At 40.0% G+C, this 23,308-nt stretch overlaps 1 protein-coding gene across 5 annotated transcripts in view; it reads left to right on the forward strand.

Annotated features, from left to right (window-relative positions):
* The window catches only part of CLASP1 (cytoplasmic linker associated protein 1), a 164,669-nt gene that overhangs the window by 74,012 nt on the left and 67,349 nt on the right, over nt 1–23,308 (forward strand). For all 5 annotated transcript variants that reach the window (XM_035536857.2, XM_050711378.1, XM_050711380.1 and 2 more), the window contains exons 12-21: nt 603–748; nt 1,398–1,533; nt 2,277–2,347; nt 3,310–3,369; nt 4,051–4,128; nt 5,901–6,068; nt 6,871–6,920; nt 8,191–8,361; nt 16,936–17,043; nt 20,328–20,495. In XM_035536857.2, coding sequence (XP_035392750.1) covers nt 603–748; nt 1,398–1,533; nt 2,277–2,347; nt 3,310–3,369; nt 4,051–4,128; nt 5,901–6,068; nt 6,871–6,920; nt 8,191–8,361; nt 16,936–17,043; nt 20,328–20,495 — 1,156 coding nt within the window. The remainder of the gene's footprint in view (nt 1–602; nt 749–1,397; nt 1,534–2,276; nt 2,348–3,309; nt 3,370–4,050; nt 4,129–5,900; nt 6,069–6,870; nt 6,921–8,190; nt 8,362–16,935; nt 17,044–20,327; nt 20,496–23,308) is intronic.

Consider the following 23,308-nt stretch of genomic DNA (forward strand, 5'->3'; position numbering starts at 1 on the left):
GTGCTGATTCAGTGTACTTCGTTTTTCTTTGCTCTAGTGAGAGCAGTGAGCTGAAGTTGAGGCAATGTACATATGCATCAGTATTCATCAGGACCTATGGAGTTATCTGAAAGAATGTCTCTATGATGAAATTTGTGGTCCCAGTATTAATAGCAAATATGCTATTTGGTTGAGGTCAGGGTTGCACTTCCAGTAGAGCCAGATAATTAATGAAGTCAATGGACATGTTCTAGATATGCCAGTGTAACGCACATCTGAGTATGAACCAAGTCTTTTAAGTTATTAAGGGGGAAGAGAGGAGAACTTTTGGTCTAAAAAGTACTGTTTGGGTTAATGATAAGTAGGAGTGACTGTATGCAGCACTTCTGGATTCCTGTAACAGTTAGCTAGCATGCTTATTTTATTCTGCATTCGTCATATGTTAGCTTGTGAGTTGAGTATAAGATCTGAAATAAAAATTGCTTGGACTGCTTTAAGAAGTGGCATTCCTCAACACGTGTAGTTGTGCAGGGACCCAGGGAACAAAGTATCAGCTCTGAACATAACTGTCCTTGTGTATATTGCTCATTAACAGTCACTGCTTTGTTTCATGGTGCTAACAGTTGAAAAAGATCCGCTCCTTACTCTTGGCTGGAGCTGCAGAATATGATAACTTCTTCCAACACTTGCGACTCTTGGATGGAGCATTTAAATTATCTGCTAAAGACCTGCGGTCTCAGGTAGTGCGAGAGGCTTGTATCACCTTGGGGTAAGTTTACTTTCTAAACACACTTAAAATGTGTTGTAGAAACAGGAACAAGTGCTGATTAAAACACATTCAGGATGTGACTGGCGCTGTTAGTGCTACATACTAATAGGCAGGACATTTTGCTACAGCCATTTAAAACCATGTAGGCTACTAACTGAAGGTGTGCAAGCCTGTATTCTTGAGTTTTAAATGATGTTATTTAAGATATGCTGAATGAATGAACAAGCTTTGTGTTCATGTTCTGAGAAAAGAATCATTGAACAAGAAGAAGGGTGCTGCAGTATTTCTAGCAGACTGGGGGGGGATTCATACATACGAAGGCAAAAATGATGACTTCAGAGAAACTGCAATACAAACTAACAATTTCAGAGAAATACTTGTACTCAGCATCGTACCTCGTTTGTTAACAAATTTTTAGCTGCACAGGTTACTTTATTTCATGACAAACCTACTGTTTCTCAAAGTTCAGGTGAACATAGAATATAAGTTTGAAATGAAAGTCTATTTCTGAAAGTGTTCTCTGGAGTTGGAGAGGAGGTGCCAGTTGTGAAGAGTGAGATGTCAAATATGCTAATGTCAGATGTTCTGTACAATCTGACACTCTTAATCCTCAGCACACTTACCAGCATGACTTCATTCTGTTTTTCAGACATTTGTCATCAGTTCTGGGAAACAAGTTTGACCATGGGGCAGAAGCCATTATGCCAACAATTTTTAATCTAATTCCAAATAGTGCCAAAGTCATGGCCACTTCTGGTGTTGTAGCAGTTAGGTTAATCATTCGAGTAAGTATAAGTCAAAAGAGAACAAAATATTATCAATTTCAAATGCTGTGGTGTTTCTGAGAAAATATGAATGTCACTGCAAGGAAAATTAGATCAAATGCCAAATCTGCTTTTCTGATTATGCTAAGCTTGTCTGCCTTAGATGTCGTGAAGCCTTGTGTAGATAAATGATGATAGATCAGTCCTTACAAAATAGTAGGAAAAAGTAACAGAAATGGTAGGAGAAATGCTTTTTTACAGAGTAAGATGTTTATATCCCTCACAGATGAGCAAACTTTTTTTCTTTAAATTGGTTTTAAACCTGACTTGCAGCACAGAATTATGCTCTTAATTGTGCTATAAAACTCCTCTTGGGCAGCACCTGCTGCCAAAACACGTTAGGTTGCAGAGATGACTCTGCCTAATGATGCAGTGAGTAAGCTGTAGATAGCTTGACACCTCTTAAGTTGTAACCACTGACAGTTTAGATCCTCCTCAGGTGACCTCAGCTCTTTGACTCATTGGAGCCTGTCATTATAGAAGAAAATAAAATTTGTTAAAGATATTTTTAGAGATAAAATATGTTTTTAATAATAAAAATCTGTCCATATTTGTTAGTGTTCCTTTATTTGGCAGTTCTATTTTTTGGAATTGAACCAAAATATTTATGTACAGGTCTCAGGTGGCTAGAGGAAATGGCTTTTCATTCCATGGAACTGCAGTGTAAAGCTTTCTTCCTGTTTTTGTTCTTCCTTTTGTTCTAGCATACGCACATCCCTCGACTAATACCCATCATAACTAGTAATTGTACCTCCAAGTCTGTCGCAGTTAGAAGGTGAGCATTTAGTTTGAGTTTCTTCTATTGTTTAACAGTAAATAGGTTCACATGTACTTTTTGATAATGTTCATGTATCTGTTTTTATTTATGAAGAGGGCTATTATAGACATTTTTGCAGAGAATGCACCTCATTCTGCCCTCATGAGTTGGGATCAAATTCAAAGTCAGCTGTTCTGTATAAGACACAGCACTGCAGATAAGAAAAGATGCTTTTCCTCAAAGAAATGCTCTTTAAATTAATCTTTGTGCTTGCTTATAATGTCATATTAGTTTTTTTTTTTTAACAGACGTGTTTCTCTTCCCCACTACTTAGCTTTCTAGTGACATGTTTTCTTTGAGCCAGTCAGCAGAAGTAATGTTCAGTGATAATTGTCATCTAGAAGTTGAGCTGTATGTGCTAATGATCCTCTCTGTGTTGAAAATCTAAGTGTGCTCCAGTACAGCTGCCTCACTTGGAGATTCTTGCCTGTGCCATACAGATTAATTTTCTTCTAGTTAAATGAAAAGAAAGTCTTTGTAGCTGATGAATGCAGTAACAAACCTTGAAAAAAGTCATGGCGCACAAACGCCTTCATTTCTTGAAATGAGGAAGGGAGATTGAAATTGTAGAGAAGCTAAACATGAAGTTTCCATATGAAGTTTGAACTAAGGGGTACTGAGTAGGATTAACTTGGATCTTCTACATCTGTGTCCTGTATAACGAAGAAGCAGGATTTGGGGATTTTTGTTACTTTATCTAAAACCCTCTCATCAGAACTCTCTGTGGAGAGGTGACTCCAGTTACGTTGATTATTGAATGCATTTATAGAGATGTTGCTATTTTTATTGGGGTCTTTACTGAAATCTCATGTCCCAAGCAGTGTCATAACAAACGATTGCTGCTGTGCAGAGGCAGGTACGGTGAATTCAGGGTGCTTCTTAAGTTAAAAGAACTCAGCATTTCTCCTTTTTCTTCTCAGGCGCTGTTTTGAGTTTCTAGACCTGCTGCTGCAGGAGTGGCAAACTCACTCCCTAGAAAGGTAAGCTCTGAAAACAGGTAAGTGGGTTAATTCTCACCTACTAATGTCTGGGGAGGTTAGGCCTGTAGAAAGGACAGTCTTGGAGTTGAGATTGTCATGTAGCAGAGATTTTTGTGGTAAGAAAAGTACTGACGTGTACATGCATGCTATTCATCCCTGTAGTTCTGGCAGGCAGAGTTCAGTGAATCTCTTTATGCCAGCCCTGGAACACTTGTCTGAATGAATCTATGAATTTAATAGATTTGTACCCTAAAGTGAGATGATGAGGTAAAGGCTGCTACACATCTAGCAGGAGCATCTCAGGCTTGTACAGCAGTTCACACTAATGAACAGTGGAAGGAATTGTTGGGGATACAATTGGGAACGGTCCAGTTTCCTTAGCCCCTGGACTGCCCGAGACTATTTAAGGGTTAAGAGAGTGTTTTTACACCCAAGTAGTTTAAACTAACCAACTAAAGACAGACCTGTGAAGAATGCTGCTTGCCTTTTCCTACTCAGCAATGTGAGTGAAATAAAACTGGGTTAGAGTAAATAAATCAAGGCTCCAAATGTTCTTGCATGGAAACAGGAGGATGTGATGAACTCTGTTCATTGAGACCAAGGCAAAATCAGATTATTGATTTGTTTGTAAGTGTAGCACGTCTTTCTATATTGCTGGATAATGCTTCCTTCTTATTTCAGACACATATCAGTGTTAGCTGAAACGATAAAGAAGGGAATTCACGATGCAGACTCTGAAGCCAGGATAGAGGCAAGAAAGTAAGTAGAAGCTATTGGTGTCTTTTCTTCCCCTTCTATACCCTTATATTGTGAGTTTAAGGTGTTGCATGTTGGAAACTGAAGTCCAGACAAGCAATGTTCTAGTGGCAGGTGAGGCTAACACTCCGTTAAAGCTGAGGGAGTGTGCTCTTAGCGGGAGATGTCATGTGAAGTGATCACATAGGGCTCAGTTATATATTTATTTCCTGGTTTCTAATGGTGCTTATTTTGCTTTGTTCTCTAGTTGTTTATTGTCTTTTTACCTGAGCAGGTAAAATATGTACCTGAGCTTAACATACAAGATTTTAGTGTCGACATCTAGTAGCTTTGTCATTTGACATTTGAGGTGATTGGGTTTAACTGAGATTTCTTCTACTTAACATAACAATGCTGTTATGTGTTTCCTTTTTGGCCTGTGTGCAAGACTGGGTTATCTGCTACTCTTGAAACAAAAGCCCATGTGCTAGTACATTGCTAAATGGTATTCTAAATTAAGGAAATATTTTGACACAGAAATAATATCTTTGTGCATATCTATAGGAAACTTACACGTTTGCATTTTTCTTTTGTTGATCTCTTGCATTGCCAGTAATGTGTTTGCACTTAAAGTACTGTGCTGCTACACTACCATCATGTTTTCATGTTTTTGTGAACAGAAGATGACAGGAACATTTTTCAGAAAGAGGGTGCTGTTAAATCACTAAATAAATTTTGTTAATCTAAATGGTGTGTTATAAGCAGAGCTATTTCATGGTAGGACTGTTTAAATCCTTTTGAAAGGGAAAATGTGCATCACTGAAGAACACAGTACGCACTAAGACTTCACAGCAGGTGACTAGTTAAGGTGAATAGAGAGCAAGGAGAACGGCATGAGACTTTAAAAAACAAGCTTAATTCTCTTTTCACATGGTTCTTGATTAGGTGTTGCTGATTGTGAGACAAATTTGTTTCCTTCTAGTGATGCGAGAACGCATGTGACTTCTCTGAGGACTGACTGGCACATACAAACAATTCTTGATTCATTTCAGCTAACAGTCTCGCTCTTAAACTGCCCATTAGTTGCTTCCTGAAAAGCGCTGAGAGCCTTCATCTCCTTTGTGATGAGAGTGAATGGTGTTATAGCATCAGCCAGGAGATTTGTTCCAGAGAGGAATTCCTTCCCTGATCTTGCAGTGCTCTTTTACTTTCAGCATGACACTGACTGGAAGTCTATAGGAACATCTCATTCTTTTTCTTCCCGAAAGACAATCAGAAGCTTCAGCTCACTACAGAAGATCTGTCTCTGCAGCATGTATAAGAGCTGCTTGTTAAACTTAAGAAACACCTGCTGGTGCTTTTCCTGAATCAGGCCCATGCATGTGTGTTCTGCTTTTGGCTTGTTTTAGAAGTAGCTTTGAGGACCTAGTCTCAAACTGGCATCAGTCTAGTTATGGGTCTAGTCTGGGTCTATCTCCTATGTACGTTAGACAGACAGAGATACAACAATTTCTTTTCTATTAAAGCTTTTTTGACTACTTGTGTTTTCACAAAGTCACAAATGGTGTGCCTCTTCTTATTTTTGTTTGCTTTCTCTTCTCTGGGGTTGTTCCTCCAGCTCATCGCACTACTCAGCGACATGTCTGAAGTGCATCATGGAGGCAGTAGATGATTGAAATGAATAAGCTAATGAGCCCGCTAATGCCGTTAGTGGAAAAGGCTCTGACTGTACCTGTGCTCCGCTGACTGTTAAAATATGTCAAGGAAATATTACTAGCGTTGTGCCTTGTTTCCAGGTGTTACTGGGGTTTCCACAGTCACTTCAGCCGAGAGGCAGAGCATTTGTACCACACTCTGGAGTCCTCCTACCAGAAGGCCCTGCAGTCGCATTTGAAGAACTCTGACAGCATTGTGTCCTTGCCACAATCGGATCGCTCCTCCTCCAGCTCCCAGGAGAGTCTCAAGTAAGTCTTTCAGTATCACTACCTCTCTTGGTGTAAAGAACTGCAGAGATAACGATGGCTTCCTCAAATTCAGAGGAGCTGCTTTGGGTACTCTGAGCTATGCTTGTCTCACCTGGTCTTCATTTGGCCTCAACACTTAGTTATGTCAATTTTGGTTTTTTTAGTTAACAGTATATTAAAATGCAGGAAAACTCCATTACTGGCTTAAAAAAATAATAATTATCTTGACACCATAAATAACTTCTGGGTGCTTTTTGTGCTCAGAAGACACTGCTAGCCATTCCTTCCAGATGGGCTGAAAACAATGCGTGGATTGAAATTCTTTGTTTAGCATTCATCTTAGAGGTGTGAGATGGCCTCTTACTGTATAAGAGGAAAAAATGCCTAAACTAACTTAGAGTTGTAAATTACAAAATCAGTATGTAACTTTTCTGAAACATTCATATTTCTAGCTTCTCTTGAAGAGATAGTCAATTAAGCTGCAAATGTCTGCAGCTGAAGTGTTAGACACATATGAAAAATACCCATAATATACTAACACAACTCTTTATATCCACAAAAAGTGTTCTTAAAGATGTCTTCTTGCTCAAGTAGTATACATAATAATTTTTTCCTAGTGCATTTGTAAAGAATTTTATGGTGGTGCTATATTTATTTTTACACAATAAGCTTTGTCAGTCTATTCCTGAATGTGAATAACTTCCCATTAACTCAATTATGTATTGAGGGAACAGAGTAGTACTATTACTGGTGATTGTGAAGTACCAGTTTTGTTTTAATAAATATTTTTATTTACTTCTAGCCGTCCATTGTCTGCCAAAAGAAGTCCTACTGGAAGTACTACATCTAGAGGTGAGAGTAGTAGCTGAAAATACAGTGAGGTGTTGCTGAGGAAATGCGACGAAGTAGAATGAGAATTTTTGATACTGCATTGTGCAAAGGACAACTTTGCTGTTTACTGCTCCTTAAAAATGGAACCTTATGTAATTTTTTTAATTGGTTCTGGGTTGTACACCCCTTTTTGTACAACAACCTCCAACGTAATAATGCCTTTGAAAGCTGGTAAACCTGTTATTGTCTGTACCTGAAGGGAAGGCTAAAAAGCCTTCAAAGTTGTAGTCAACATATGTTTAGCTGTGAAATAGCTGGGATTAACTTCTGCTGATGCTAGTACATAGAGCTGCATAGCCTACTGGTGCATTCAGCTTTTCTCTCATTTATTTTCTGTGGTTTCAGCACTTATTGGAGGCATAGTCTGCACAAAGTCCTACAGTGCTAAATTATATCTTTTTGCTAGTCTGTTTTTAACATTAGATGGAATATTCAGGTGCAGCCAAGAGTGGCTGATGTTACTTCATAGAAGACTTACGTGCAATGACAAAGGAATATGTAAGAATGAATGCTTGCTTATTTAATAGGCATCTTTATTCTCTTGATTCATATACCCAAGCCTATATACCTGACAAGTACAGGCAGCTGTACTATCCTAAGTAAATGCATATAATAATCTAAATAGTAAATTTTAATATAGAACATTACAGACAAAGCTTTGGTAGTAGATGGTAAGCCACCTTCTAGCCCTATCAGTATACTCTGCTGCTGATACCTTTATGTATACATTTTAGTATGCCTACTTTATTGTGCCTGCAAATGCATGTCTGCTTGCAGCTGAATAGACAAGTATTATGCTTAAGAGGGTAAACATTAAAAAGTGATGGGAACAGTGGTCCTCATGAGAAGATGAGGTGTTGGGAAGGCAGGTAGGAAAACTTGCAGGAAAGTGTAGAACCTGGGCTAAAGCAACTCACAAGCAGGTGATGGGTACCGTAGCTGAGTTTTTCTGTATTGCTGTCCTGGCAACCAGCAGTGATCTCAGCATTTAAGTTAGTGTCTAATAAAGTTCTTGGAGCTGGCATCAGGTCAGCATTGAAATATCTTTGCAGGCCCTGTGGGGAAGCCCATGTTGTCCTGATAAAGCATTCTTAGTTGAAATATTCCAGTGCAAAGTAAAGAGTGTTAAAAATAGTACGTTAAACTGCTTGACACACAGAGCTTCTTCTTTGAAGAACACAGCTCAAAAAATTAATCTTCCTTATTCTGGGTCTCCCACTCCCATCTGCAGCATCTACAGTAAGTACAAAATCTGTGTCAACACCAGGATCTCTGCAGCGGTCCCGCAGTGACGTTGATGTGAATGCAGCAGCTAGTGCCAAGTCGAAAGTGACATCTTCTGGAGCATCTACCCCCTTCAGTTCTGCTGCAGCCTTGCCCCCAGGCTCATATGCATCACTAGGTAAATCTATACGTTCTACTGTTGCAGTTAGCTTTCTTTACTACCAGGCAGTGCCTAGGTAATTTGATTGGAATATAAAACTCTGGAACTGGAAGGACATATCTCTGATATGGCTAACAGCATCAGCGTGCTGTCTATTGTCTTTTGGGATTAAGCAAAAAATTTGCAAAGGAACTGACTTGCAGCAACATCTTATTTTTTCAATTGCTTTGATAGTCGCTGTCTCTTCTTTCTGGGGAAAAGCAGATGCTGTTGAGGAAATTTCTTACTGCTCCATTACTTTTGACATGTCTCAGTCTCTTTCTCCTTTCTCTTCCCTCCTTCATTGAAACTGGTTTTCCATGAATTATTTTATGCTTTGAATAGTACATCTTAGTTGAGCTTGATTACTTTGTTTTACAAAAGAGAAAGAGATGTAGAAGCAGAGAGAGAAGTAGGCCTTCCCATTTCACCACGTGCTTAGGATATAAGTGTCTGTTCTTCTGCTGACTCTCTGGATTACTGCCATTGTTTTCTCAGACCATTGTATATCACTGTCAGATACCTTCCCAGTGTTTCTTACAACACAGTTTGCATTTTCTCTCCTGGAGATGACGCTGCTAACTTGCTGAAGGAGGAAATGCAAGGCAGTGACTGACACAGTGTAATTTCTCATTCTGCTGGTTTCATGCTAATCTAATTCCAGAGTTTTCATTGATTTACTTTTACAAGAGGGAGAAAAATCAGATGCCTAGTAGATGTCAAAATCAGTGGTCTTGATTTGAGCCGTGCCGAAATCTTCACTGAGTCAGCTGAGAAGTAGTTTCTCCTTAGTGTTCAGCATTTGGTCTTCAGTCAGATTAAGTGCCTGGTGAATTACATAGGGATGTTTTCTATAGGTTCCCTTTGTAAATATGTTGTTTTTATATCTGAAGTCTTTTACCATGTCTTAAGTGTATTGGTTGTATTTGCACAAGTTCATGTTTTATTCTGTTCTACATTGCATGTTGATATTTGGTTCAAGATTTAGATGCATTGCAGTGAACTCTTAATACAGATGATGGAGTTGATCTCTTAATGGTGTGCATTCAAAACTTAAATAAGCAGCTGTGTTTAGTTGTGCTGTGTCCTTGCTTCAGTGGCAAAAGTGATTTTGTACCATCTTATGTTGTGAGGAAGAAAGGAAAGGGGGAAAGAAAATACTAAAGATGGCTTTGTCCTTGAAGCCGGGTGACTGTGTACAGTGTTAGTCTTGCTCTTAACATACTGAAGGAGAAAAGCAGGAAATGCACTGCATTCCGTTAAGTAACGCAAGGCTGCTCCTAAAGGAGTCTGTTTCCTTTTGAGCTAGCAGGGAAATTGGTCACCTGTGTGTCTCCTTGAGAGAAATGGTGAGGCAAATGAAGAAAATGGGGTCTGGCAAAGGTTAGTTATGTTGTGGAAGGAAAAACTTGCAGCCTTGTTCTTCAGATCCATCAAGCTTTGATTTGCTACTCAAATTTTTTCATTTCTTTAATTACGTTAATTCTTTTGCAAACTTCTGTAGCTAATTTATAGTGCCCACTTCTGTTGATGTTACTAATTCATCCCTATTAACCCTTTCCTTATTTTTTTTAATTTGCCTAAAGATGGTACTACCACTAAAACTGAGGGTAAGCAGTCTCTCTGTGTAACTGAGGTGTGTCTGCAGTCGTACCACCCTACCTGTTCTCAAAGTGTTACCCGATTCTCATCCATGTTCAGTGGTGACGTGCATGAAGTGTTGCATGGTTGTCCTGCTCATTTTGATGCCATGGGGTAATCTTCACTTTCTCTTTAGGCTCCTCCCTACTAATGGCACTATTTTGTTTTTATGACTGATTTCTGATCACAAAGTTGTACGTGGGTCTCCCTACTTAAAGCAGTACTTTTGGTTGAAGGTGACCTGTGCACAGATTAAAAAAACAGGGCTTGTGTTTTCTTGCTCCACGATGTGTAAAGGTTTTCTGTGTTTTTCCATCCAAAGCTCAGGTCTCAACTGCCAAATGCTTTCAGGAAGAGCCTGGGCAGCAAGAGAATTGAATGAGATGATCACATGGCAGAAAAATGAGGACAGTAAACAATGATCTCTAGGGAAGGAATATTTAGTCAACCTCTTTAAACCTGAGCTCACTCTTTTTTTTTATTGTTAACTGTCTGAGTGTGATGGTTTACAACTAAGACAGTTGGAGGAAAGTCTTTTTTTGAGAACACTGAGCCTGCTAGTTTGGGAGGCCTCCCAGTCTGGTTATCTGGCTTTTTGTCAAAGCTTGTTCTTTATTTCTTACTTCTCAAGCAAAAAAGATCACTGGAAAATCACTTTTTCTGAGGTAGACAGGGACTGAAATCAAGAAGGCCTTCTACGCCTAATGAAGACACCTCCCCCCAAACCAACCTATTTTTTTTTTCCCGTTGCAAGTCTCTTTTCAAGGGATCTATTACTGTTTTGTGGGACTGTGTTCGTATCCTTGATGGCTGCTTGTATTTGGATGTGGTGTTCTGAGAAGTGCCACTGTGCTGTTGTGACGTGTTTTTGTTTTTTCCTTCCTATTACTGATGCATTGACTCATTATTTGGAGGGAAAGGTGTCTGCCATCTTCAGAACTGTACTTAATCTTAGTTTTTAAAGATGAACTGGCTCAGAATCATGCACAAGTGTTTATGGTTTGTAATCTGTCAGTGATAAGGAACATGGAGTTGGTCTTAACACTTGTGTTTCTAAATCATCAAATTAGGTGAAAGTTCCAAGTTGTTGCAATCCTTAGCTTTTTTTTTATTCGCTGCTAACCCCTCTTTTTCACTTCTTTCCTTCCCCACAGTCTTCAAAGTTTTCTGGTTTTGGCCTAACATAGGAATGTTGAATGTTTAATACTATCTTCTCAACTAGCCCACACAAATCCTCTTACAAAACTTACAAAGCCTCTCCTAGACTAACAATGTTTATGGAAGCCTGTTCCAGTAGCTGTCCTCTGGCATACCTTTATTTTTAGTTCATTAGTTCGTTTAGTTCATTAAATGTTCTATTGTTGTCATGCAAAGGGGTTTTTTTTAGTAACTTTCTTTCAATTCATCTACATTGGAAGCAGATTGGATTTGTAAAAGTCTGTAACAGAAACCAGCAAGTCAGCTGTGGGGCGAAAGCTGCGAGATGAACTTTCAGAAACTGTTTTCCACTCCCTCCATGTTCTTTTGCTGTAGGATTCTCTTGTGGTGGGGAGGAGTGGAGGATTATAATAACAGGGCACATAGCAGCCACGGAGCACTTGAAGAATGAGTTTAATCACTGTTTGAAACTCTTCATCATCTTTGTTTCTGTCTGTTGAGACAGTTGAGGGAAAAGCAGCCCTTTGTTCAAGATTCAGTGCCTCCTTCAGATGAGGGCTGAGAATGCTCTTCTGCCAACTCTGATCTTGCAGAGTTTGTAGGTAACTGTAGGGAAGGCACAATTTTTATATTCTCGACATAAACATAAAAATCAATGAAGCAGGGGATGGCAGGGCAGGAGAGAAGTATCACTGAGCTCCACAAATACCTGTGTGTGCAAGAGGTGGTCTTTGAACAGAAAGCAAAAATTCAATTTGCAGGAGGGAGTCATCCCTGTGTTTTTGCAGGTCACCATTAGCTATTTAAAGAATAAATCCTCGTTGATGGTGTGTGTGTGTCAGTGTGATTCAGCTTGACATTTAATCTGCAGTCTGTTTCCCATCATGGCTTTCCCTAGCAGCAGTGTAAAAGTTCTGCACCTTCCCCTCAGCTGGGAGCCAGCATTGTGCTAACTTGGCAGTTCCCATCTGCTTTGCCCTCGGTTCTCCTCAGTGCTTTGTTTTTGAGCCAGGCGGCTCAAAAGAGCAGCAAGATAGAAGTGGGTTATGCCAGTGGCAAGCTGAGAGCGGAGTACTGGTTCTTTGGTTTTAACCAGTGTCAACCCAATTGTCAAATGCTGCTGAAATGCACTTCTTGTCGGAAGGTAGCGTGAACCTCTGTACAGCTTTGATCTGCGCAGGTCTTCTGCCTCCGTGCTGTGAGGCTGTGTCTTCATGCAGTGCACAGTTATGTCTGGATTGCCCAGACCCTTCGTGCATGAGTGTCTCAAGAACTTGTTTGTTATACCCGATTAAAAGGAAACCTCAGAAAAGTTTCTGCTTGTTTTATCATGAAACAGTTTTTCAAGGAATAGTTAAATATGTCCGTAATGCTGACTTTCAGTACATGTTAATGGTTCAGAGCATTTCTGTTACCTGTGCAACTTTTTTCAAAGTGAGCATAAAAACGCCTTTCAGATGAGCCTTTCCCCCCCCCAAAAAAGAAGCATAAATGCTGGTCTGTCCCAGAACTGTTAAGTTTAAAACAAATCAGCAATTTCCAGAAGCAGTGGCACAATACTTAGTATTTTTTTTATTATTCACCAGAAAGGAAATAAAATCTTTCTGATTTATCATAGTTTTCAGATAACTTAGGCTCAAAGAGCTTATCTGTGCGATTGAACATCTGAAGCCTTAACAAAGGCTTCAGGAATAACACAGTTTTAAGAAGTCACCAGTCCTGTTTTCTTCTTTGCTTTAAAGCCCTTTGTCATCAAGGACAAGGCTTGACTCAAAGGTTTGACTGAACAACTTAGCTTAAACTGAAATGCTAGGGTAGCGTGTTTCTTCTCTTGGTCTTTGGAAGTGCTGGCTTGGTTGCCTGTGCTTATTGGTGTAGAGCAGTGTGGTGCCACTGTTGTTCCTTCAACTCTGCTTTGGCAGAGAATGTCTTTTTTTTTTTTTTTTTAAAGGCAGCATATACTGATGGTTTATGGTAAGGGTAGAGTGCATCTCAGGAAACTGTAGTGCAAAGTCTGGTTTTGTACAAGTAACATTGGATTTGTGCTAAATACAAATGCAATCCATACCATTGCAGAAGGGGTTCTTTACAGATCTTACATATAATTCATATTTTTAATTGTGTGTATTTGCAAATGTATCACCAACAATTGACATGTACAGCTGGTGGGCCCTAGAGACCCAGGATTTTTTTTCTCTTTTTCCAAGTAGGGAAAAAACCTTGTGCTGAGAACTTGCATACGTTAACTGGTTCATGGAGATACCATTGCCATCCCAGTGCTTCTACGTGCAACTTCCGTGGCTGTAGGCATGGTTATTCAGAGCATGGAGCTGATTAAACTCAGTAAACTCAGTCATGGAGCTGTTATATACCATTTATACAGTATTTGAAAGCCATTTTCTTCACAGTGTAGTATACATGTTGGATCTCACAAAGCCTGTGTCCGTTCTGAGAGCTGGGGTAGAGGTGCTGTGCTGTCTACCTGGAGGATCTTAGAACAGCACTGCCAAAAGAAGCCTCCTGTAATGCAAAAAATAAAATAAAATAAAATCACAGTTTATTTGCTTGTCCCTTTGTTGTTGCTGTCTTCTTTTTAAAAAGAAGACTTTCCTAAATTTAAGCGTATGTGAGACATCTCAAAGTTGATTCTGATCCATTGATTGCTGTAAAAATGACAATAACTTTAAAAGGAAAAAAAAAGCTCTGCAAAACACGAATGATTTCGTAAAACTAAGCATTTATATGGGGTCTTGCAAAATGCTTTTTGTACCAGCAAAGTGTCACATGTCAAATTTAGATAAAAGCCTTTTTAAAATGTCAATACTTCAATGCTTTTGGAAACCAGTTGGGGCAGTCTTCATCTGTTCCTCTGCTGTGCTGCTGCTCTCAGGATAAAGGAATCTTTTTAAGAGGAGCAGAAAAATTACAGTTAGGAAATAACGAATTCTTCCATCTGTGGTTTGAGCTAGATGTGGAAACAAACCCCACTGAAAGCAAAGAAGTGTATGGGAGGAGAGGTGCTTGTTTGCATTTAACAACAAAATGCCCATGTAACCTCTATGCTATATTACTTCCAGTCTAGCCTGAAATTATTTTTCTGTTTGTGGTAGAATGATAGGAATAAAGATGCACGTATTCCTGTGTGCAAATAACTTCTGGATATGAATGCAGACTCTTGTTTGCAGATGAAATGCTTAAGGGAACGTAATAAAGACATTTGTATTGTGTAGATGAACTACTATATATGCGTGTTATACGTGGAATAATATATATTAAAAACCTTGAGATTTTCAGGCCAGCTAGCTATTGATTCATCTTATGTTACTATAAAGCAAGTATGTTTTGGATGTCATAAGACTAACTTAAGGGTGGTGCATGCACACGCGAGCATAAGTTAATGTATGAAACATCCCAGGTCCCTCTCCGTGTTTCTGTCTCATACAGATTTGCCTAAAGCAATTATGAGTTCCGTTTGTTTTTTTTTTTTTTTTTTTACAGATAATGCTGTATTTGGATAGGGAAAAAAGTAGAAACTTATTTAAAAATAAGTATCTTTGAATTACTCATTTTGAACCACTTGTATGCTGCGAGTAAGATTAAACAGCTGTATTAAAAACAGTTGGAAACTAACAGTTCAGAATGTATATTAGCAATTTGTGTCTCAAGGAATACATGAGTGATATCAGGTGACATTCTTTCCTTGTAACTGTGTGAAGAATTCGAACCTGAATTTGAGATTTTTTTCCTTGTCTTTTGCTTTACACCACAGACTCCAAAAATTGAATTACTCCTAGGGTGACCGTGTACTGTGCTGTCACACTCTTTGTACCATTACAGCACTTCTGTGTGTGAAGCCACAGTGCTGCTATGTGTTGCTGTGAATGTTGGAATGAATTTAGGCCTCTGTTTAGCTTTCTGCTTTTTCCCCATGCGTACCTTTGAGGCCTGTGGTGGGATTTGGGGTGTGCACCTCATGGCAAGGCACACTGTGACTGCTCGTCTGCGTGTAACTGCCCACGTGTGAAACCTGGGAAGGACGGGAATGGGCCAGGAAAGGGCTGTATATCGGGCTGCCCATGTGTAAGGGGCAGCTAATGTCCTGGAGCAGAGGAGAGCTGCCACCCTGCTCTGTTGGTAGGAGCGCCTTAGCAGCCAGTCTCCTCATCCCTGGACCCACGTGGATGTGCTCAGAACTTGACTGAGCCAGTGGTTAAATAGTGATTTGTAGGTGTCTTCCCAGTTTTGTACTAATCGTTTCTTCAGTTGTGTCTACAAACAGTGGTGTGAATGTAGATATCTGTCTTGGCTCGCTGCACCTTAGCTCGCTGTAACATAGCTCTGTAAGCCTGCTGATATTTTTTAAAACTAGGTGCTGGTGGTGCAGCATGAAGTACTTTAGGCCTTTTCCGTGCAAACAAGTCTAGGCTTCCTTCTCAAAGCTAAACGTTTCCTTGTCACTGTGTCTGTCAGAAACTTGGAGGCGGTGTTACGAATATTTTGAGAGCTCAGACCAAGGAACAGAGCTCTCAACCTGTTCAGCCTGGGCTGCTTGCCATTGTCTCGTTCTGCATGTGTCCCTTACGTGAAGTGGTTTTGGGCGGGAAGTTACATCTCCCTGTTTTTGTTTCTCTGTTTGCTTATGGTGGAGACAAAGGGTGGGAGATACATATCTGTAACTGGTGGATGCAGTTGTCAAGACTATTCTCTTACCTGTTGTGTTGGTTTTTTTTTTTTCCTTTTATTATTTTTCCTGAAACTTGAAATCATCCTCTGAATGCAGGGTAGCACTGGCATTAGTCCTGAGAAACGGCTTCAGATTTGGCTGAGAACAGAGTTGTTGAAAAGTGCTGGTGGAGGCTTTCTTTGTGTTACTCTTAATTATCATTTCTTTCCCATTAGCTAGAGACAGATAATTGAACCTTAGCACTGGAAAGAACATTCTGTAGGAAAGAGCCCTGCCCCAGGAAGGGGATGAACTGATGACCTCGTAAGCTGGGCGAGCTCAAATTTCTGTAGCTTTTTCATAAGGAAAGGACAGAAAAAGGACCAAGAACACTTTGAGACTTTATATCCATTCTCTGCTTAAAGAAAGGGCAGGTACATGGGATCTTTTTTTTCCACGATGTTGATTGTGTTAAATGAGACTCACTGTTACAAGTCACACCGATCTAGGTATAGAGGGATCTGTAAACAGCGGGGAAAATTGAGCCTGAAATAAAAGTGTAGTCAGGCTGTGTTGGCAGACTCTCGGTGGTACATGCTGGCGTGCACATGGAGAGCAGGCTGTGAAGTGCCGAGCTGCTATTTGGAAATCCCAGCGATGGAATTTGTGGCTGCATCTGCTGTGCCCATCTCCGAAAGGGTGATCGCCTTCTCAGAAAGTAATAGTTTTAATATAGGAAGTGGCATTTAGGCTACTGAAATTTTTGTGGTTGATCTTTTTTAAAGAAGCTACTACAGAACAGAAGCAAAGGCTTTAGAGAGGTAATATGTTCTTTTTATTAAACTGGCTGATAGCATTACGGAAAGCTAAAAAGTTTTTGGACTTGTAGGCTTTTGGACTTGTGTTTTCACTCGCATCTTCAGCCAGTTTAATGAAAGTTGCCTCTCCGTTTAAAATTTATCTTCTGTGCCCTGGTTAGTTTTGTGGATAGCAACACTGCAAGCATAGAACAGAACAGATGGTGCTTTAGAAGCTGATGCTGTCTTTGGAAGAAACCTATTAACAGTTTTGTCGTCTTTGCATTCCTGTAGGTCGGATTCGTACAAGGAGACAGAGCTCTGGCAGTGCCACAAGTGTCACCTCAACACCTGCTGATACCCGAGGCCGCAGCCGGGCTAAAGTGGTTTCCCAGTCCCAACGTAAGAAGTGTTTTGTTTCCGGGGGAGGAGAACAGTTTCTTTTGAATTGTGGTAGCATCAGCTGAGAATTGGACTCACTTCTGCTGAATAATATTTGGAGATGTAACAAAATGAATCCCCACTCAGCCAGCTTTCAGTGTAGCTCTTGCTGATAAATAGGGCCCCGAATCTGAGTGCTTAGTTGCTGCCTTTTTTAACCTGTTGTGCAGCAGAACTGCAGGTCATTGCAGCATACAAGACTAAATTACTTGTACTGGGTTCCACTGAGGTGCCCTTCGTGTCTGTAGCTGATTGCTGTCCTGGGTTCTTGCCCTGCCGAGCTTCTCCTGCTTATGTTACTGTATTTCTGTATATGTAACGTGAGCTGTCTGAAGTTAATATTTTAGCATCAGTTTAAAATAGGGCATTGCCTACTTTGTGCAGATACAGGGGAGATGTTTCTGCTCTGATTCACATGGCACATATGTGCTCTCTGGTTTCCTTGCAAGGCATGATTTCCCCCTAGGAGACATGCATACAGTGCTGCTACATGTTTGTCATGTGTGTCTAAGGAGAATTTTGTCACTCAAACTTCAAGAGGAAATGGGGGAGGGAGAAACCATGCAAATTCGGAGGACCTTGAAGCTTGGGGAGTAAGAAGAGGTGGGGGTTTGTTCTGAGGACTTGTCTTGCTTTGCACCCTTATTTAATAGCTCTCCTCTGTTCATGCTGTCACTGCTTTGCTCTGTCTTGCTGGAGGTATGGGGAAGCAGTTTAGAGCATTATGTTAGGCTGAGTGAGCTGAAGATGTATTTAGGATGGGGCTGAATGGAAATCTTTACATTGAGGCCATGAAAGAATTGGGGCTTTGGTGTTCTGATTTGAATGTATTCCTATAGTTTTGAACCCAAAACTGATCCAAAGCCAGAAATGGCCGTTTTTCTTGTGGTGTGATCAGATCAGATGAGACAAGTCTCAGACATATTTAAAGAATAGTTGAGTAGTTCAAACATTGTGGGCTTAATTTTTTTCATGGAATGTCTTACGAGGCTTTAGGAAGGTCGCATCTGAACCTGCTGTCTTGGCCTAGATTGTGGAATACTGATTCCAGCCTAGACCAACTAGATGTGATCTTTAATCTCCTAAGCCAAGCATTACATGAAGTAATTAATGAATTCAAACATAATACGGTCGCAGGACCAAAGTTTGCATGCCCACAGACTGGTAGCCCATTTCAGTTTTACAGACTGGGCTTGGGGTCTAGTTTACAGCAGAACTCAGGTCCCTGTGTTGGTTGATACGTAGCTGAGAAGCTGACCAACCTTGGGAAATGAAGTCAGTTGCATCTGCATGTTAACTCACTGCATTCTGCAGAGGCTTAAGGAGTGACATGTTTGTGAATAAATCTGTCTGTATTGTGTATAGCATAAACCGCATGCTGAACGCTGTATTGTCTTGCTGTCTTTTAATCCACTTTTTGCCTGTCCTTTCGTCTGCCCTCATAATCAAGGATCCAGATCAGCTAATCCTGCTGGTGGTAAGAAACATTTTCCCTTTCTTGCTTTCTCACGTTATTTCCTTCAGTTTTTTTAACTGCTAAGCTTTTAGCTTCCCTCACTCTTTCCTGGCTATCAATTAAAAAGCATTTTCTTAAAGTTAAAAAAAACAAACGTATGGTAAATGACCTAGCTTTCTCATAGTAAGCAAACATGGTAAGCATACATTGTGTATTAAAGCTGGTTCATTGCAGTGAAGTTCCTGCAGCTTAAATCCTGGCTGCTAAATTCCTTTTCCATTTACTTCGATGCAACTCCAACAACATCAGTGAGATTGCAGCAGTGTAACTGAGGGGAGCGTTGGCTTTCAGGGCGTGAATGCTGTGATAGAGACCGGCATTTTTCACAAGTGTTCTCACTTTTTGGGGACCCAGCACAACATATAGTATTGGAGTGCATGATTCAATCAATTCAGAATGGCTTTGGCCAAGAAATTGAAGGAACTAAATAAGTTAAAATAATACATGCTTTTTTATGGTATTGTCCATCAGGTTAGTAAAACTCCATACCTTTAAATTAAGACAGAACAGCTTTTAACTCTTACTAGTTGTATAAGTATCTGGGACTGAAATATGTGAGATTTGTTGATGCTTTTTAGAAATAAACCAACTTGAATATTTGTTCAAAACATGACCTTGCCTGAGTATATTTTAGCAACCTTTTTCAGGTATGCTTTTTATAGTTGTTTTAATTAAGAAATTGAATGCCAGGAATGGTAATAGCAGCAAATTTTCAGTGTCGTATTTTATATACCTAAACAAGCAAAGAAGGGTCTTTAATCCCATGCTTTCACAGTTCTTTGGTTACCTTTTAAGCTTAACATTGCTTAACATATTTCTTCTGATTTAATTACCAAAATGAGATACACCGAAAAAAATAATGATATTGTTCAACTCATTGAGTTTGACAGCGGGAGTATTTCGGAGAAATATTTACATTCCAGCTGCAGGAGACATTGTAAATAAATCTCGGTCAGCAGACTGTCTTGCAGACAGCATGGCTTAAAAAAAAATGTAAACTTGCCACGGACTATTCAAACAGACAAGGAAAAATAAACCAGGCCAACTATTCAACTTTCTAAAAAAATTTTCTCCAGCTGAAAAATAACTAAATAATTTATCCTTAACAAGTCAGACCCAAGTAAATCAGCATCTCTACGAATGTGGCAGGGTTACTTGGTTTACCCTTTAACATGGCAATCTGCTGCTGTTGAGACAGTATTGAGACAGTATTCTTTTTTTCATTGCTCTTCATGGGATTGTTGTAGGAATGCAATGTCACCACTGCAGCATGGTGTGAAGATGCCCAAGCTACCTTGCAGCAGCTTACCTGTGCCAGAAGTTGGCTTTCTGCAGCACAGTTGCTCCATGTGGGCTACTTTTTGTTGCTGCTTGATGAGGCAAAGCAGCCTGTGTATTCCATGCTGCGGCAACAAGGCTGCTCCTGGCATCTTCACAAGTTCACAGGGAGCCAGATGGGGTATTCCTGCACTGCAGTGTCTGTGTTGGTCTTGATCCTGACTGGGCAGCACTGTTCGGATAAGCAGAGTTGCTGATGTCAGCGTTTATTTTCCATAGGCTTTCCTCAGTATTCCTCCGAAAGCCCTTGGGGAACTCTCCCATTAGTTTTCTTTGTGCTTTGGGTCAGATTATTAGAGCTGATTGTGTTCTGTTTTTGCTGTCAGAATAAGATCTTTTTTTAAAATTCTTTATTTAACTGTTTGTTTCCTTATCTCTGGTTCTTTCCTAGCTGGTAGCCGGTCTAGTTCTCCGGGTAAGCTGTTAGGAAGCGCCTATGGTGGCTTGAGTGGTGGAACATCCAGAGTTCAGCCAGTGCCATCATCTTCAGAGAAGCGCAGCAAGATCCCTCGGAGCCAGGGATGCAGTCGAGAGACAAGTCCCAACAGAATAGGACTAGGTAAGAATAGTCACTGCAGTGACAAATTGGCCAGCGTGCTCAAAGGAGGGGCTTTCCTGTTTATTAGTAAGCATGTATATGTATTATTGTCATTATTCTGAGTTCTGGCAAGTTAAGGTTCTATTTCAAGAAATGTTCTGGTTTTGGTTGTGCTTTCTTGGAGGGTAATTCTAGTTTTCCAGGTTGAGCCATAGTTTCAAAATAAGCCTAAAGCTGTTATGTTGATTTTCAAACACAAGACATACCATGAGCAATGTTATTAGATAACGCAACAAGAACAGTTGCCATGAATAAACATCACAACAAAAATTCCTCATTTGGCACCAGTAGCTTAATCCTAAAATGAGTTGAGCAGTTTTTACAATCAGCTGGAATCAAGGGCGATGAGCACATTCTGGGATTATTTTAGAAATTTTGCAGCTCAAGTGGTTTGCCTCTCTTGTCCTGAATATCCTGGAGCCACTTTCTTAGGTGAAATTTTAGACTTTAATTATTCTGCTTCCAATATTTTTGTCCTAGTGACAGTTATGTAAATATTCCATAATAGTTCTTATTTTCTAATTTATCAGCAGAGTAATTTATTTAAAACAGGTGAGTAAACATCGTTATATAGGAACTTTTTTGTCTGAATTGAAGTAAAAAGGTATTCAGTGTCCTTTGTATCTTCAAAGAATTTACTAGTAGAATGAAGTTGATTGAAATCGTAGCCTTACTGTTGTCAATTAATTTTTAACTATTGCCTTAGCAATTGTATTTCAAATCTAAGCTACCTTTCTATTTAGAGCATTTTGTTAAGAGAAGTGTCTTATTAGTGCATTGAAATGCATTTAAAGCACCGAGTGTACATGCTGTTATGATTCATAAAAATATTGCATGTTTATTGTGATTATTTTTCCAAATTCAATATTGTTCTTACGTCTGACCTATTTTATGACTTCTGTCTTAATACATTGTGCTTTTCTGTTCATTACTTTTAAAACTTAGTGTTTCCCAAATGTTAGACGCAGTTTTTCTGCAAAAGAACACTTTTGAAAGTAAACGAGGAATGTTGGATAGTACCATCACATGTGCTTAAGCTTATAATCACGTTATGTGGTCTGACTTGAAACAGTGTTTAGCATCTAAAGGGAAATTGCTTTGTGTAAAATCCTCACTCTTGGGTTGCCTGCTTTCAGGTATATTATGAGAGCCTTGCATTCTTTTGAAAGTGTAATTTATGTCTGATTGCTCTGACATGCTCCCTGTGAACACAGCCAGTGCTTGTTCCTTGGGAGTGAGAGAGCGCTCTGACATCTATCAGATGTGACTTCCAGCTGCCCCCCAGGCTGATGACTGACCGAAGCCTGTTCTTTCAGGCTCTCGTGGGAGCCACAGTCTGACGCTTCTGTTGGCTTTAGCACTCAGTTGCAGAAATTGTCTGTTTATTGAATCTTGAAAATGGTAATATTGGCTTAGATGAAGATAATTTTTGAGCTGTCATCTTTATATCATTATCCCATTGTATTTATGACTTCATAACTTAGTAGCTATAGTATTTTTTCTATTTTATTGCTTCAGTCCCCATCTTTTCTTGGCATTTTTTTCTCATTAGTTTCATTTTGTAGACTCCCATTCACCTTGGTTCTAAGTATATCAATCGACTTCTTATCCTCTGATTCAAGGAAGTGTTTGAGTGCAAATACGGCATGAAATGTATGTGCGTTTTTGACTTTGTGGGACTATTGACATATTTTGCATGCATATGCATAACCCACGGCCTGAAGCATCCCTTAACTATGTGCTCATGTTGTCGTGCAGTGGAATTGAACAATCTTGCAGACCAGGCTGTTAGAAATGGGTAATTCCTGGCTCCTGTTCAGAACTCACCCATTGATGTGTTGCGTAGTATTTTGTAGGGGTGACTAGGAGCTTGCAGCTGTGTGTGCAAGAGTAAGCACACCGAGTATAAGTCTGTGTGCGCAGCCAGGCTTTATACAAGCCCCCTACTGGACATTTTTCTTGGCCCCTTGGAAGGCAATGGCAGTGATAAGCTGATAGAGCCTCTGCACGTGGATGCCCGTAAGCATCAGTAGATTGCTGCCCGCTTAATTTCCGTGCTGACCTCAGGTATCCATGGAGTATGTGTCTTCTGTTTGCTGGAAGCCTTGGAGCTGGATGCTGTTGGATGCTCAGTCAGCTGTGTGTCCTGTCTGGTATTGGAGTGTGGGTGTGTGCTGAGGGTCAGCTACCTGCTCCTCTCCTCGGGCCCAGTGTCGGAGTGGGAATGTAGCTCCAGTAACGCCTCCCAGATTCGGAATTTAGAAGGTGAGGAGCCAGATCCCTGATCAACCAGTTGGATTTGAAAGAAGTGATTGATTTGAGATAATGTCATTCTCCAAGAAGTGAAGCAGGCAGGTACAGTTAGTTATCCAGGTCATGCAGCACTTTATTTATCAAGTAGTTATGCTGTGTGTGTTTATTGGAAAGCAAGAAGGCAGTCCTTGCCTTGCCTTTGCTGGGTGTACCCTGCTCCAGAGCTTTGTATTAGCTGCTTTGGCAGTGTTACTGACTTTTTTTTTTTTTTTTTTTAAGACTAATGAAGTGGAAGGTTCTTCCAAGTGGTAGGCTGGTAAACACGGGAATGATCAAGTTTTGCTGGTAGTGTTTGCATTTGTTGGTTTTCACAGGTGTAAGACAGCCTAATTGTGTGATTTAATAATGGTGTGAACCATATCCATCTCCTCTGCCTGTCTGCATAAAATGGGTAAAATCCAGATGTACAGCACACACCTGGAGAGCTGGGATTTTACTGAAAATATCCCACCTTTGTTCCT

This window comes from Cygnus atratus, chromosome 6 (genome assembly GCF_013377495.2).
Source record: "Cygnus atratus isolate AKBS03 ecotype Queensland, Australia chromosome 6, CAtr_DNAZoo_HiC_assembly, whole genome shotgun sequence".
Classification (NCBI taxonomy): Eukaryota; Metazoa; Chordata; class Aves; order Anseriformes; family Anatidae; genus Cygnus; species Cygnus atratus.